The sequence below is a fragment of the Salvelinus namaycush genome, chromosome 3, assembly GCF_016432855.1.
Source record: "Salvelinus namaycush isolate Seneca chromosome 3, SaNama_1.0, whole genome shotgun sequence".
Lineage (NCBI taxonomy): Eukaryota > Metazoa > Chordata > Actinopteri > Salmoniformes > Salmonidae > Salvelinus > Salvelinus namaycush.
Window position 1 is genome coordinate 38,458,831 of NC_052309.1, and position 15,968 is coordinate 38,474,798.

General features: G+C 42.4%; 1 protein-coding gene and 1 non-coding gene across 2 annotated transcripts; both read right to left on the reverse strand.

The window, feature by feature from the left end:
- Positions 1–223: 223 nt before the first annotated feature.
- Positions 224–14,898, reverse strand: sc5d (sterol-C5-desaturase). The gene is made up of 5 exons (XM_038976862.1): positions 14,810–14,898; positions 10,805–11,022; positions 2,779–2,911; positions 2,560–2,660; positions 224–2,060 (listed from the first exon to the last, which is right to left on the reverse strand). The coding sequence occupies exons 2-5, from the start codon at positions 11,012–11,014 to the stop codon at positions 1,605–1,607; spliced, it is 900 nt and encodes a 299-aa protein (XP_038832790.1). The 5' UTR covers positions 11,015–11,022; positions 14,810–14,898; the 3' UTR covers positions 224–1,604.
- LOC120045228 lies at positions 2,190–2,328 on the reverse strand. Its single transcript, XR_005476660.1, has one exon. It is a non-coding gene; the product is annotated as a small nucleolar RNA SNORA57 (small nucleolar RNA).
- Positions 14,899–15,968: the final 1,070 nt, after the last annotated feature.

Genomic DNA, 15,968 nt, shown 5'->3' on the forward strand with positions numbered 1-15,968 from the left:
CCAAGAATATGCATATCCTTGCTTCAGGGCCTGAGCTACAGGCAGTTAGATTTGGGCATGTCATTTTATGGGAGATTCCACAGCACTTTGATAAGATTTCAAGTTCCAAATTCAAACTCTGCTTACGTCACTGGAGATTGAGTTTAAAGGTGGCCTTTGTCAGACACTGATATAACTACTCGTTTTCTGCCACCTGCACACTTTAAATAAAAGGACAGAGACGTTTTCATATTAGTTTCCATGTTTATTGAGAAAATAGGATAGAACAAAGTCACACTACTGTTATATTGAAAACAACCAATATATTTTCACAGGTATCCATGGTGGCAGGTAGCCTAGTGCTTAGGAGCATTGGGCCAGTAACCAAAAGGTCACTGGTTCAAATCCCTGAGCAGACTAGGTGAAAAAAACTGTCTGTGCCCTTGAGCAAGGCACTCAACTTGAGTTGCTCTGGAAAAGAGCATCTGCTAAATGACTAAATTGTAAAATATCCATGAAAACTTCTCCCTTCCATTTACAGACATCAATTATTTACAACTAGATTATGTGCATTACTGTACACATTGCCTCATTCCATCTGTGAGTGTTGTCGCCAACTTCTATCATACATGGTTATGCAATAAATTTAAAAAATGGCTGCAGCACATACAGTAAGTAGCTGATGGGATAAGGTTAGTGTACATGGACATCTGTCCACATACAATAGGATTCACTTTGTTCAACTTCCAAATGGACAGCCACGTTTTTTTTATTTTTTGACATTTATTTTATTCCCCGGGAAATATCTGCTTTAAAATGCAAAACATTCAGGTACACACACTTCCATTCGTCATAGACTATTTACTTTTATCCTGTTGGAGAAAAGTCCCAGAGGGTTAACTACTGGATATGAGCATGACCAAATCTGACAAGTCATGGTGTGTAGAATCCCAGTTCCTGCCATTAACCACGCCAACCGTAATATCTTATAGTACATAGGGGTTGTAGGAACATCATGCATTTTCATTTTCTTGCATTAATCAGCACTAGACATCCTATTTCATTGTCACCTCCCCTCAGACATACCCAAAAAATCCATACAACACATAACACCTCCAAACAGGCACAATCAATCAGCATGCACTCAATGAACTTCATTAAAATAAGCAATTATTTCTCAAGTCAATGATGACAATCCAGGAAATGGTGAGAGGCCTGCTAGGTTTCTATAGCCTATGACTATGAGAATAGCTTGGTGATTTCATCTTCCCTGCTAGTCATCCCAATGAAAAATGTAATTCTCATTAAGTATTTGTGTGGCAAATGCAGAAACTGAAATTAAGTTCCAAACAATTTCATTACCCACATATTCAGTATATCAGTGCTTTTCAGTGAAATGTCAAGACATTCTTGCCGCCTACCTTTCCCTAGCACTGAAACAATGAGAAAAATTAATAAAGGGACAGTTAAAGATAAGCAACTGTAGATTGATTATTTATAATGGGATAATGAATGAAAACAACCAATGTGTGAAGCAGTATGTGAGCTATTCCTTATCAATGACACCTAGCTTAGCTTTATCAACTAAGAACTCATTCACCATGACACTACACCACATGTACCAACTACTCCTCCTTACTCTTTGTACCGCTTCCGTTAGCGTGCCCATTGGCATTAGCCCCATTAGCGCTCATCTTCCCCTCGGCAGTCAGTCTACGAATGCAGTCGAGGGGGCCCTTCCCTTCGAGTACTGAGGGGTTGCGGTAAGACCCGCCAATGCGGTCCCACAGGGTGAAGTACTGGCCATAGTTGACGTCGAAGAAGAGGTGGTGGTCCGTGTGGTGGGCCGCCCCGTTGACCACTTCCTGCAGTGGTCCGGGCACGCGGTAGTCGCCGTCATGGATAGACACAGTCCAGATATTGACGAAGATGTAGAGGGCCAGGTAGAGCACCTTGTGCAGAGGGAAGAGGAAGGGGTAGATGTGGTAGGGCAGACCCTGCAGGAAGCCATCCAGCGGGTGGAAGGCGTGGCTGGCAAACGGGGTGGGGATCTTCCACACATGGTGCGGCTTGTGGAAGTGCTAATGGGAGGGAACATGCCACAGAGATGATCAATTCATGTGAACCATATTCAAAAGGAACTGTATATAGAACATATTTGCTGAGGAACAGATAGCATATAAAACATATGGCCCCGTTTGATCACTTTCAAGTGTGCCAGCGATTGAGGATAGGACCAGCAGACGATAACACACATTGGTACTGAAGACATAGCACTGGCTTTGTTCAAGCTCCGTACATTACATACACAAGTTCTTAGCAAATACATGTATGCCAAAAAAATTGAGGGGAAAAACTGCACATTTGTTAATCAACATTAAAACAATGTCAACTGCCTTAATCTCAATAAGACAAATGAGCAGAATGATATGACTTAATATTTGTCTGTCATTGTGGACTGATCTGTAACTGTAGATCACCAAAATCACATCTAGAGCAACAATCCACTTTCAATTGACAGTGAAGGGACCTACCCAGTAGCACACTTCCCCTTTGGTAACAAGGCTTTGTAATGCTCACCTTGTAAATACTCTTGTGGTGAAGAAACCGATGAATCCAATAGATGCACCCGTCCGTGAATAACAAGAAGGAAATCATGCTGAGAAGCACAAAGGGCCAGCCTGAAAAAACAAACCACCATTAGCATCATAATGACAATCCTGTTAGACAAAGTTGCGTAACAAAATGAACAGTATAAACATTACAGTCCCAGCGTCGGTGAACGCAGCATTGTCTTACCCATGGGAGACTCTTTGACGTGGTCATAGAGCTTGCTGTATCCTCTGACCTCAAGGAAAAATAACGCCACAGTGGGTATACTGATTATGGGTAGTGAGGTCATGGCGTATTTGATCTCCCGCCGCACCTGGTTCTGAGGACCAAAAATGATCTGAGATCAGGGATCAATTCCAATAAATAAAACACATTTATATATAAATAAGAGAGAGAGAGAGAGAGAGAGTTCCTCTGTCCAGTGTGTGTTATTTTGCCCATCTTAATCATTTATTATTGGCCAATATGAGATATGGCTTTTTATTTGCAACTCTGCCTAGAAGGCCAGCATCCCGGAGTTGACTCTTCACTGTTGACGTTGAGACCGATGTTTTGCGGGTACTATTTAATGAAGCTGCCAGTTGAGAACTTGTGAGGTGTCTGTTCCTCAAACTAGAGACTCTAATGTATTTGTCCTCTTGCTCAGTTGTGCACTGGGGCCTCCCACTCCTCTTTCTATTCTGGTTAGAGCCAGTTTGCGCTGTTCTGTGAAGGGAGTAGTACACAGCGTTGTACGAGATCTTCAGTTTCTTGGCAATTTCTCACATGGAATAGCCATTTTTCAGAACAAGAATAGACTGACGAGTTTCAGAAGAAAGCTCTTTGTTTCTAGCCAGTTTGAGCCTGTAAATCAAACCCACAAATGCTGATGCTCCAGATACTCAAATAGTCTAAAGAAGGCCAGTTTTATTGCTTCTTTAATCAGAACAGATTTCAGCGGTGCTAACATAATTGCCAAAGGGTTTTCTAATTATCAATTAGCCTTTTAAAATTTTAAACTTGGATTAGCTAACACAACGTGCCATTGGAACACAGGAGTGATGGTTGCTGATAATGGGCATCTGTACACCTATGTAGATATTCCATTTAAAAAATCTACCGTTTCCAGCTACAATAGTCATTTACAACATTAACAATGTCTACACTGTATTTCTGATAAATTTGTATGTTATTTTAAAATCGACATTTTTTTTTGCTTTTCTTTCAAAACAAGGACATTTCTAAGTGACCGCAAACTTTTGAATGGTAGTGTCGTGTAGTATATAAACTCAGCAAAAAAAGAAACGTCCTCTCACTGTCAACTGCGTTTATTTTCAGCAAACTTAACATGTGTGTAAATATTTGTATGAACATAACAAGATTAAACAACTGAGACAAACTGAACAAGTTCCACCGACATGTGACTAAAAGAAATGGAATAATGTGTCCTTGAACAAAGGGGGGTCAAAATCAAAAGTAACAGTCAGAATCTGGTCCGGCCACCAGCTGCATTAAGTACTGCAGTGCATCTCCTCCTCATGGACTACACCAGATTTGCCAGTTCTTGCTGTGAGATGTTACCCCACTCTTCCACCAAGACACCTGCAAGTTCCCGGACATTTCTGGGGGGGAATGGCCCTAGCCCTCACCCTCCGATCCAACAGGTCCCAGACGTACTCAATGGGATTGAGATCTGGGCTCTTCACTGGCCATGGCAGAACACTGACATTCCTGTCTTGCAGGAAATCACGCACAGAACGAGCAGTATAGCTGGTGGCATTGTCATGCTGGAGGGTCATGTCTGGATGAGCCTGCAGGAAGGGCACCACATGAGGGAGGAGGATTGCCTGCAATGACAACAAGCTCAGTCCGATGATGCTGTGACACAACACCCCAGACCATGACGGACCCTCCACCTCCACCTCCAAAACGCAAATCCGACCATCACCCCTGGTGAGACAAAACCGCAACTTGTCAGTGAAGAGCACTTTTTGCCAGTCTTGTCTGGTCCAGCGACGGTGGGTTTGTGCCCAAAGGCGACGTTGTTGCCGGTGATGTCTGGTGAGGACCTGCCTTACAACCGGCCTACAACCCACCAGTCCAGCCTCTCTCAGCCTATTGTGGACAGTCTGAGCACTGATGGATTGTGTGTTCCTGGTGTAACTCTGGCAGTTGTTGTTGCCATTCTGTACCTGTCCCGCAGGTGTGATGTTCGGATGTACCGATCCTGTGCAGGTGTTGTTACACGTGGTCTGCCACTGCGAGGACGATCAGCTGTCCTTACGGTCTCCCTGTAGCGCTGTCTTAGGCGTCTCACAGTACGGACATTGCAATTTATGGCCCTGGCCACATCTGCAGTCCTCATGCCTCCTTGCAGCATTCTTAAGGCACGTTCACGCAGATGAGCAGGGACCCTGGGCATCTTTCCTTTGGTGTTTTTCAGAGTCAGTAAAGGCCTCTGTAGTGTCCTAAGTTTTCATAACCGTGACCTTAATTGCCTACCATCTGTAAGCTGTTAGTGTCTTAACGACCGTTCCACAGGTGCATGTTCATTAAATGTTTATGGTACATTGAACAAGCATGGGAAACCGTGTTTAAACCCTTTACAATGAAGATCTGCAAAGTTATTTGGATTTATACAAATTATCTTTGAAAGACGTACCAGTCAAAAGTTTGGACACATCTACTCATTCCAGGTTTTTTCTTTATTTTTACTATTTTCTACATTGTAGAATAATAGTGAAAACATCAAAACTATGAAATAACACATATTGAATCATGTAGTAACCAAAAAAAGTGTTAAACAAATCAAAATATAATTTATATTTGAGATTTTTCAAAGTAGCCACCCTTTGCCTTGATGACAGCTTTGCACGCTCTTGGCTTTCGACTCGCTCCACCACAGCCCCGTCAATGTGGATGGGGTTTGCTCTCCACTCTTTCGTGGTCTACGATCACCTACTTCGTCGTACTGACGTTGAGGGAGAGGCTCCGTGGATGGCTTTTGGGAGAGGGAGAGGCTCCGTGGATGGCTTTTGGGAGAGGGAGAGGCTCCGTGGATGGCTTTTGGGAGAGGGAGAGGCTCCGTGGATGGCTTTTGGGAGAGGGAGAGGCTCCGTGGATGGCTTTTGGGAGAGGGAGAGGCTCCGTGGATGGCTTTTGGGAGAGGGAGAGGCTCCGTGGATGGCTTTTGGGAGAGGGAGAGGCTCCGTGGATGGCTCTTTGGATTCATCTTACTCATTGTTAGAAGAAAAAAAAAAGTCAGATGTTAGGTACTATAAAAAATTTTTTTGCCAATTTGGGTGCATCAATTATCTTAATTTCTCAAAGATCAAATTATAAATCAACAAACTAAATGTTGCAGGAATGCTAACGGTATCTGTTGAACAACATAAATGATTTCAGAACAATCTTAGATGGTGGATATCGAAATCCTCTTTCTTGTGTTTGAGGTAGAACGACCCAGATGAAGTCTATGAACAGCATTCATATTTCCCCTCTTGTCCTGGTGGGTGAGGGCAGTGTGAAGTGCAATTAAGATTGCATCATCGGTGGATCTGTTGGGACGGTATGCAAATTGGAGTGGGTCTAGGGTGTCTGGGACTAAAAGCATTGTATTTGGGACAAATCATTCACTAAACCTCAACTAAATCTTGTAATGAATAATGTGGAAATTGAGCAAGTTGAGGTGACTAAACTGCTTGGAATAACCCTAGATTGTAAACTGTCATGGTCAAAACATGTTGATACAACAGTAGCTAAGATGAGGAGAAGTCTGTCCATAATAAAGTGCTGCTCTGCCTTCTTAATAACACTATCAACAATGCAGGTCCTACAGACCCTAATTTTGTAGCACCTGGACTACTGTTCAGTCGTGTGGTCAGGTGCCACAAAGAGGGACTTAAGAAATTTACAATTGGCTCAGAACAGGGCAACACGGCTGGCCCTTAAAAGTATACGGGGAGCTAACATTAATGATATGCATGTCAATCTCTCATGGCTCAAAGTGGAGGAGAGATTGACTTCATCACTACTTGTTTTTGTAAGAAGTGTTGACAAGCTGAATGCACCGAGCTGTCTGTTTAAAACTCAGCTCAGACACCCATGCATACCCAACAAGACATGCCACCAGAGGTCTCTTCACAATCCCCAAGTCCAGAACAGACTATGGGAGGCGCACAGTACTACATACAGCCATGACTACATGGAACTCTATTCCACATCAGGTAACTGATGCAATCAGTAGAATCAGATTTAAAAAACAGATACACCTCACATGCTGACCAGACCGGACACATCGCATTCGCGAGCGTTGCAAAATAAATGTACGCATACATGTTATTCAAAATGTTATTCAATCATTGCACCCACACTGCTCGATGCGCTGCAAGTCCTGCCTCTCCTATCTCCTCATTGGTTTTTAGGAGCATATACCCACGTGCCATCTCTTCATTGAGTTTGTTTTGATATTTACACCTGCGTGTCCTGATCGCGTCTGGTGTTTTTAAAAATCTGTTAAATGTCTGCAAGCTCTGCGACATACACCGCCTCTGACGCTTGTCGTAACAGGATTCCTCCTATATTGTCCTTTTGCATTTCTTGTATGCGTCTGTGACGGAGAAGTCCATCACTGGCCGCGGGCAGCATTTGGTAAACTAACACACCCAAACTCACTCATCTCACTTTCCCTGCGCCGTTTTCAGCTACGTTAGCAATGTGGGTCGACACAAGTTAACTTAGCGATCTCAGTTCATACATTACACACATTATTCTTACCTCCTGTCAGTAACAGTATGGTATAAGGAATACGCAGACAAGCTTTCATGTAAGTAGGGTAAGTAGCAACACATCTGCCACGCTGATCCTCAACACTGGAGCTCCCCAGGGGTGAGTGCTCAGTCCCCTCCTCTACTCTACTCCCTGTTCACCCACGACTGCATGGCCAGGCACAACTCCAACACCATCATTAAGTTTGCAGACGACAACAGTGGTAGGCCTGATCACCGACGAGACAGCTTATAGGGAGGAGGTCAGAGACCTGGCCGGGTGGTGCCAGAATAACAACCTATCCCTCAACGTAACCAAGACTAAGGAGATGATTGTGGACTACAGGAAAAGGAGGACCGAGCACGCCCCCATTCTCATCAACGGGGCTGTAGTGGAGCAGGTTGAGAGCTTCAAGTTCCTTGGTGTCCACATCAACAACAAACTTGAATGGTCCAAACACACCAAGACAGTCGTGAAGAGGGCACGACAAAGCCTTTTCCCCCTCAGGAAACTAAAAAGATTTGGCATGGGTCCTGAGATCCTCAAAAGGTTCTACAGCTGCAACATCGAGAGCATCCTGACTGGTTGCATCACTGCCTGGTACGGAAATTACTCGTCCTCCGAATGCAAGGCACTACAGAGGGTAGTGCGTACGGCCCAGTATATCACTGGGGCTAAGCTGGCTGCCATCCAGGACCTCTACACCAGACGGTGTCAGAGGAAGGCTCTAAAAATTGTCAAAGACCCCAGCCATAGACTGTTCTCTCTACTACCGCATGGCAAGCGGTACCGGAGGGCCAAGTCTAGGACAAAAAGGCTTCTCAACAGTTTTTACCCCCAAGCCATAAAACTCCTGAACAGGTAATCAAATGGCTACCCGGGACTATATACATTGTGTGCCCGCCCCCCAACCCCTCTTTCACACTGCTGCTACTCTCTGTTTATCATATATGCATAGTCACTTTAACTATACATTCATGTGCATACTTCCTCAATTGGGCCGACCTAACAGTGCTCCTGCACATTGGCTAACCGGGGCTATCTGCATTGTGTCCCGCCACCCGCCAACCCCTCTTTTACGCTACTGCTACTCTCCGTTCATCATATATGCATAGTCACTTTAACCATATCTACATGTACATACTACCCCAATCAGCCTGACTAACCGGTGTCTGTATGTAGCCTCGCTACTGTTATTTTTCACTGTCTTTTTACTGTTGTTTTATTTCTTTACTTACCTATTGTTCACCTAATACCTTTTTTGCACTATTGGTTAGAACCTGTAAGTAAGCATTTCACTGTAATACCTGTTGTATTGGGCGCACGTGACAAATACACTTTGATTTGATTGAAGTGACATTTATTGTACTTGTCAATGATATGGATGAGTGCGCTGTTTGTTTGTTTCTGTTCCTCTCTCTCCATCTCTATAGCTTCCGGGTATGCTGAAATAAGGACCCGAGCTATGGCAATTGGGCTGGCTTTGTAGTGCCTGTTCCGAATGGCACATTCATGTGAATGGGCGTATTGGAAGACACCATGTTAGTAGTAGATTCTGTAAATGTGTTATATTGTGCTATATAGTATTATGATAAACAGATTGCAAAGGTTCAATGAATTTAATTCATGATATGTTTAGCTGAGTGGAAAATGTAGGCTTTGATGTTGGTAATGGCTTAATTAATTAATGAGTTTGGTATGTTCTGATGGGAGGGCTTCCCCTACAAAAGGAGCCTCTCTTTCAGTTCAAGGGGGGAGGGGGGGGCGTTTTGATTGAGCAGCACTGTTTTAGCTGTCCCCATAATGTATACTTTTGGTGGCAGTACTGTTTATCTTCCGGAATCACTATGTAAATAAACATCCTTGCACAGAAGTCCTTTCGCGGCTCCGCCATCATTTTATTTGATAGAGGTTAGGTTTTTCAGTTTAGCCTTGTGGCATACTCTACACGACAGCGTCCATGTCCGTGTCCCGTTCCTTGTAAGCGGTAGCTCTAGCCTTTTGCCGAGCCCGGAATCCATGGTTTTTGAATACATTTGTATTGTCACTGTGGGGACAATTTCGTCTATGCACTTATTGAGGAAGCCCGTGACTGATGTGGTAAACTCCTCAATGCCATCGGATGAATCCCGGAACGTATCCCAGTCTGTACTAGCAAAACAGTCCTGTAACCTTGCGTCTTCTTCACCGGACCACTTCTGTATTGAGTGTGCCACCGGTACTTCCTGTTTAAGCTTTTGTTTGTAAACGGGAAGCAGGAGAATAGAGTAATGGTCAGATTTTTCGAAATGAGGACAAGGGAGGTCCTTGTATTTGTTTCTGTGGGTAGAATAACATTTGTCTAGAGTTTTAGCGCCCCCGGAGACGTGTTTGTAGAAATTAGGTTTTAAGTCTCCCCGCAATAGTTAAACTGTTTCTGGTGGGTGGAGACTTTATCTAGGTAACCGGTTTCTTGTTTGTTTATGGCCACATACAGTTTGTTGAGTGCCAAAGTGGCGTTGGTTTGTGGAGGGATGTAGACAGCCGTGATAATTACGGATTAGAGCTCTTGGTACATAAAAGGGTTTCCAACTCACCATGATGTAATTTATATAAGGTAAGCAAAAGCTTGAAATTTGCTTCACATTGGAAGTAACACACCAGTTGTTTGTGAAGAGACACACCCCCTCCCCCTTTGGACTTGCCCAAGGCTACCTTCGTCTGATTGTGCCACTGTATGGAGAAACCACTGAGTTCTACGTACATAGTCATCCTGCCATGTCTCTGCAAGGCATATAATATTGCAGCTTTTCAAGTCTCTCTGATAGGAGACTCTTGAACGAAGCTCATCCATCTTATTCTCGAGTGACTGGACAATAGAACGGAGGGGAGTGCTGGTCAATCTTATTTTCGTCTCAATCTCAACAGGATGTCGGCTTTTCTACCGCGTATACACCTGAGGCGTTTTGGTAACCCATGAAACAAAGGAATAGGGTCCGGTATGAACAAGGGAACAGCTGAGTCGGAATTTAATTTCAGATTTGAAGTCGAAAGCGAGGTTAGTAACTGTCGATCTGATGTCTAGAAGTGCTTGCCGGTCATATGTGATAATTATATGAACTTTCTGTACAAAAAGTAAAGATTTTTTTTAAAGTCACTAAATAGCAAAGTCGGGTTGGAACTCGAAAGATGTTGCCCTTCTCCGTCGGTGCCATCATTGAGAAAACACAAGAATGGTAACCAGTAAGTAGTAAGAAGTAAGAAGCAAATGCCAACTCAAGTGGTAGCCTAACCTTACAGTATGTCAATAAACCTTCCTGGATGCTATTGAAAATATATAGTTTGTCGCAGTTCAACTGCATACAACTATATTACGGCCTGGTCCCAGATCTTTTTGTCTTCTCTTGCCAAGTCCTACAGGTGTTGTGACGTTTAACAAGATCTGGGACCAGGCTACAAGTATTGAGTATTATAAAGAAGGACATACCTTTAGAAACTGTGGATGTTTCATGAGGTTGTGGTCAAAGATGAAGTGGTAGTTCAGCCACCCCAGGCCTAGGTAGAGGACTGCGGCTCCCAGGTTGGTGACTACCAACAGGCTGATGATCTGGCGCAGCGCCCCGTCTTCAGGCCACGACGACGGGTACACGTAGGGGGTGAGGACATAGTGGTCGGCGACATTCAGCACAAGATCCATGTCTGAATCTGCCAAGTTGATAAGTAATGGCTTTGAGCATAGCCTTCTAGACTCCTCCTCTCAAGTAGCCTATCCTACCCACAAATCACAAGTGACAAATAATTTCTCACTTCTCAAAACCACAGAGAAGGCTCAGACACAGAGAAGGCTCAGACACAGAGAAGGCTCAGACACAGAGAAGGCTCAGACACAGAGAAGGCTCGGGTTTTGAGAAGTGACGAATTCGCATATGTAGCAGACAATGTCATAAATGATTTGTGGGTAGAATTGACTTCTTGAGAGTGACACATCACATGTAAACTGGACATGGCTTATGGACAGGGTGGGTAGTCAACTAGTCAATGTTAGATCTATAGGCTATATCAATCATATTTTCATCATACATATACAGTAGTGGTTTACTAGGGCTGGGCGGTATACTGTATTTTACTATATACACACCGGTATTGATGCACGGACCGGTTTGGGTTTTTACTTTACCTTCTATAACGGTATTTGAATGTTTGGTTTGTTAAATGTGATACACCGTGTGTAACGTCCATTTTTATAGTTTACTCCGCTACTTGACTCATCCCTCTCTGCTCTCTCTCTCTCCACACTACTTTCCACACAGACCTAGTCCCACCCCGTCACTCAAGGAGCGCATTTGTTGTTGCTTGACCACGAGACACTTTCGTTCAGTCTGCATGGTCAATGCAGCACATGCAACAATGTTGATGACAACAATGTTTCCAATTTGATCTTAATATATATCCACTAGCGTTCTATAATTACAATATTACATCTGCAAACAGCTAGTTTGTATTTTCTTAGCAAGTTAAGGTAAATCGTCTTAACCACTAATACTAATCGCTAGTTAGCTGGCTAGCTAATAAAAGTACTGAGTCAGAGCAAACGTAGCTAGCTGGTGGAGGCCTAAATCAGCATGTTGTTTGTGCAACAGTATCTACTAAATCAAAGAGGAATAGGCGAAGCATGAATATGTTGGCTATATGAATAAAGATTTACACAGAACATCACTTTGGTTCCTACCCTGTCACAATAACTCGTCCATGGAATTTTCATTCGTTGTCATGTCAAACAACAATAATGATAATAAATTATAATAAACATTCTATTTCCATGATTCCAAAAGTTCACCCAAGTGGTTTGATCTAAATTGTAACATTTGGTTAAAAATAAGGCCTAGTATTTTTGCCCATAACGTGGCAGTGTGGAAATTATCTCAAATGAGTGCAGGAAAGAAAGGAAGGTTGAAGTTGAATTGAACAGTATTTTACCTTCATTTAACTAGGCAAGTCAGTTAAGAACAAATTCTTATTTACAATGACGGCCTACCGGGGAACAGTGGGTTAACTGCCTTGTTCAGGGGCAGAACGACAGATTTTTACCTTGTCAGCTCGGGGATTCGATCCAGCAACCTTTCGGTTGCAGTGGGTTAACCACTAGGCTACCTGCCACCCCAAGTATAAAACAATCCGAATGGAGAAAGTTATAATTTAGAATATATGTATTGCCACCCTAGGGTCACGCACTACTCATAAAGAAAATGTTGAACTTTTATTAATCAAAAACACAAAATACCGTCAAATACGTCAAAAATTTGAAAAATACCATATATATGATATGATATTTTGGCCATATCGCCCAGCCCTGTGTTACTAGAACTCAGATAACGTACAGTAAATAACAGTATGATAAATGGGAGGCAGGCCTAGTACTGTAGGTGTATTTGGGGGATGCTACTGATAGTGCTTTTTAAAGCAGTGACATTTGAGAATACCTTGGGGTAAACTACTGTAGTCTTTCACTAGGCAATCATTTCAGTGTCCCGGCACTACCAAAGGTTTTCCAGGAATGGGAAATCTTATTTGGGTACAAGCTAGTCATTTTTTAAATTTATTTATTTCACCTTTATTTAACCAGGTATGCCAGTAACAAGTTCTCATTTACAACTGCGACCTGGCCAAGATAAAGCAAAGCAGTGCAACACAAGCAACAACACAGAGTTACACGTGGAATAAACAAATGTAGTCAATAACACAATAGAAAGAAATATATATACAGTGTGTGCAAATGAGGTAAGATTAGGGTGGCAAAATAATAGTGGCAAAATAATTACAATTTAGCAAATAAACACTGGAGTGATAGATGTGCAGAAGATAAATGTGCAAGTAGAGATACTGGGGTGCAAAGGAGCAAAAGAAATCAATAAATAATATGGGGATGAGGTAGTTGGATGGGCTATTTAAAGATGGGCTATGTACAGGTGCAATGATTTGTAAGCTGCTCTGATAGATGATGCTTAAAGTTAGTGAGGGAGATATGAGTCTCCAGCTTCAGTGATTTTTGCAATTCGTTCCAGTCATTGGCAGTAGAGAACTGGAAGGGGGCCAAAGGAGGAATTGGCTTTGGGGGTGACCAGTGAAATATACCTGCTGGAGCGCGTGCTACGGGTGGGTGCTGCTATGGTGACAAGTGAGCTGAGATAAGGCGGGGCTTTACCTAGCAAAGACTTATAGATGACCTGGAGCCAGTGGTTTTGGCGACAAATATGAAGCGAGGGCCAGCCAACGAGAGCATACAGGTCGCAGTGGTGGGTAGTATATGGGGCTTTGGTGAAGAAACGAATGGCACTGCGATAGACTGCATCCAATTTGCTGAGTAGAGTGTTGGAGGCTATTTTGTAAATGACATCACCGAAGTCAAGGATCGGTAGGATAGTCAGTTTTACGAGGGTATGTTCGGCAGCATGAGTGAAGGATGCTTTGTTGCGAAATAGGAAGCTGATTCTAGATTTAATTTTGGATTGGAGATGCTTAATATGAGTCTGGAAGGAGAGTTTACTATCTAACCAGACACCTAGGTATTTGTAGTTGTCCGCATATTCTAAGTCAGGACCGTCCAGAATAGTGATGCTAGGCGGGCGGGCAGGTGTGGGCAGCGATCGGTTGAAGAGCATGCATTTAGTTTTACTTGCATTTAAGAGCAGTTGGAGGCCACGGAAGGAGAGTTGTATGGAATTGAAGCTCGTCTGGAGGTTAGTTAACACAGCCGACTAAAACAGTGTACAGTAAGTGTATATTTTTCATTTGTGAAAGTATTTTGATGTGGTATGAAAGTGAAGGGCTTCATGTCCCTAAAAATGTATTGCAATTGAGAATCGATTCACATTTTGATGGAGTATTAGGCTGTGTTGGCTGCCAGAGCCAGTCTACCACTGAAAATAACAAAAGGTCCTTGGACCTTTAAGGAGTAACAGTAGGCTCCTTAAGAGTACACCTTGGGCTATGTAGGATCTAGGAAACCTACTACAAATTACAAATACATTCCCAAATAGGTTTGACATCTCAATCCAATAGAATGCATTAGTGTTAATTAATTAGTCTACATACTTTTACAAGTGTATCAATAAAGGCCCCATGTACCCATTTAGCACACTACCATATTTGGCCTCAAAAAAAAAAAAAACGAATTGCATTGTGTGCATTACTTTATAGATAGACAGAGTCAATTCAAAACATATCACCTCATAATACGTGAACATGTTTCAGATAAGTGACATTCGTGTAATATGTGCTCACACATTGTAGCTAACGTTATATCTACCAAAAACAAAAAAAATGACTTAACTGCCATTAATCCCCATTCTACATCATGCATATGCGCCCATGGCATATCCCAATGTAATGTCCCACAACGCATCTAAACGCACAACTTTATCGCTGATTTGTAAATGTTAGCTACATACATTAAAAAATATATGTATTGTAATCATATTGTAGAGTTACATACCTGACGCAGTTGTCCACTATACCAAGCCACTTGATAAGGCGTAAAATGTCATCAAACTATAGGTATTCGGGTAACCAATCTGCAACTCCCTGTTTAAATAAACAACTACGTAATTGCACACATATCCAATGGAAAGATACTTCCTTGTCACGAAAGAGCTGCATCTTTCGTTTGATTGGACAACTGCCTGATGTGATCATGGCGCGACGAATTTTTGGAGGTGAATTTAAAGAGACATGACTATATACACAGTTATGAAACATCGGCATTACTAAATGAATTAACAACGTCGGCGCCAAACTATCAAAACAGCTGTTTCATATCGCGTGGCATATGCATAAAGTAATAGTCCACTTATTACTCTCACCCTCTGACAACACAAGCTAAGAAAGACGCAATATGCAACATTTGGGTGTATTCCCTCTACAAAATTCCTATATGATTATTAGTGATTTTTTTCCAATAGGATAAGTTTTTTCCTGTTGGAAATAAATAAGTAATCATACTGGATCCGACAGGGTTCTCGAAGTCCTATAGGTCGGCGCACAATTGGCCCAGCATTGTCCGGGTTTGCCGGTGTAGGTCATCATTGTAAATGATGGGGCGGCAGGTAGCCTAGTGGTTAGAGGGTTGGGCCAGTAACCTTTAAAGGTTGCTAGATAGAATCCCCGAGCTGACAAAGTAAAAATGTGTCGTTCTGCCGCTGAACAAGGCAGTTAACCCATTGTTCCCTGGTAGGCCGTCATTGTGAATAAGAATTTGTTCTTAATTAACTGACTTGAATAGTTAAATAAAGGTTCAAATAAAAAATATATGTTTTTCTTCACTGACTTGCCTAGTCAAATAAAGGTTAAAAATTAAAAATATAGGCTTTTGTGTAACCTGTATCAGAATTCTATTGGACAACTGTTTTCCTATTGGGAATCAAAAGTAATCCTATTTGACCCTATATGATTCTCGCAATCCAACAGGATTTTGTATCACCGCCATCAGAATCCTAAAAGTTATCCGATTGGATCCTATAGATTTTTGATAAGTACTGTAGGATTTTGTCACCCCAATCAGAAACATTTTTTCTTAATTGAACCCATTAAATTATAGTTTGTTGTCATTAGTTACAGCACAACAACATTCATTTAATTTCAACAACAGTTCTATA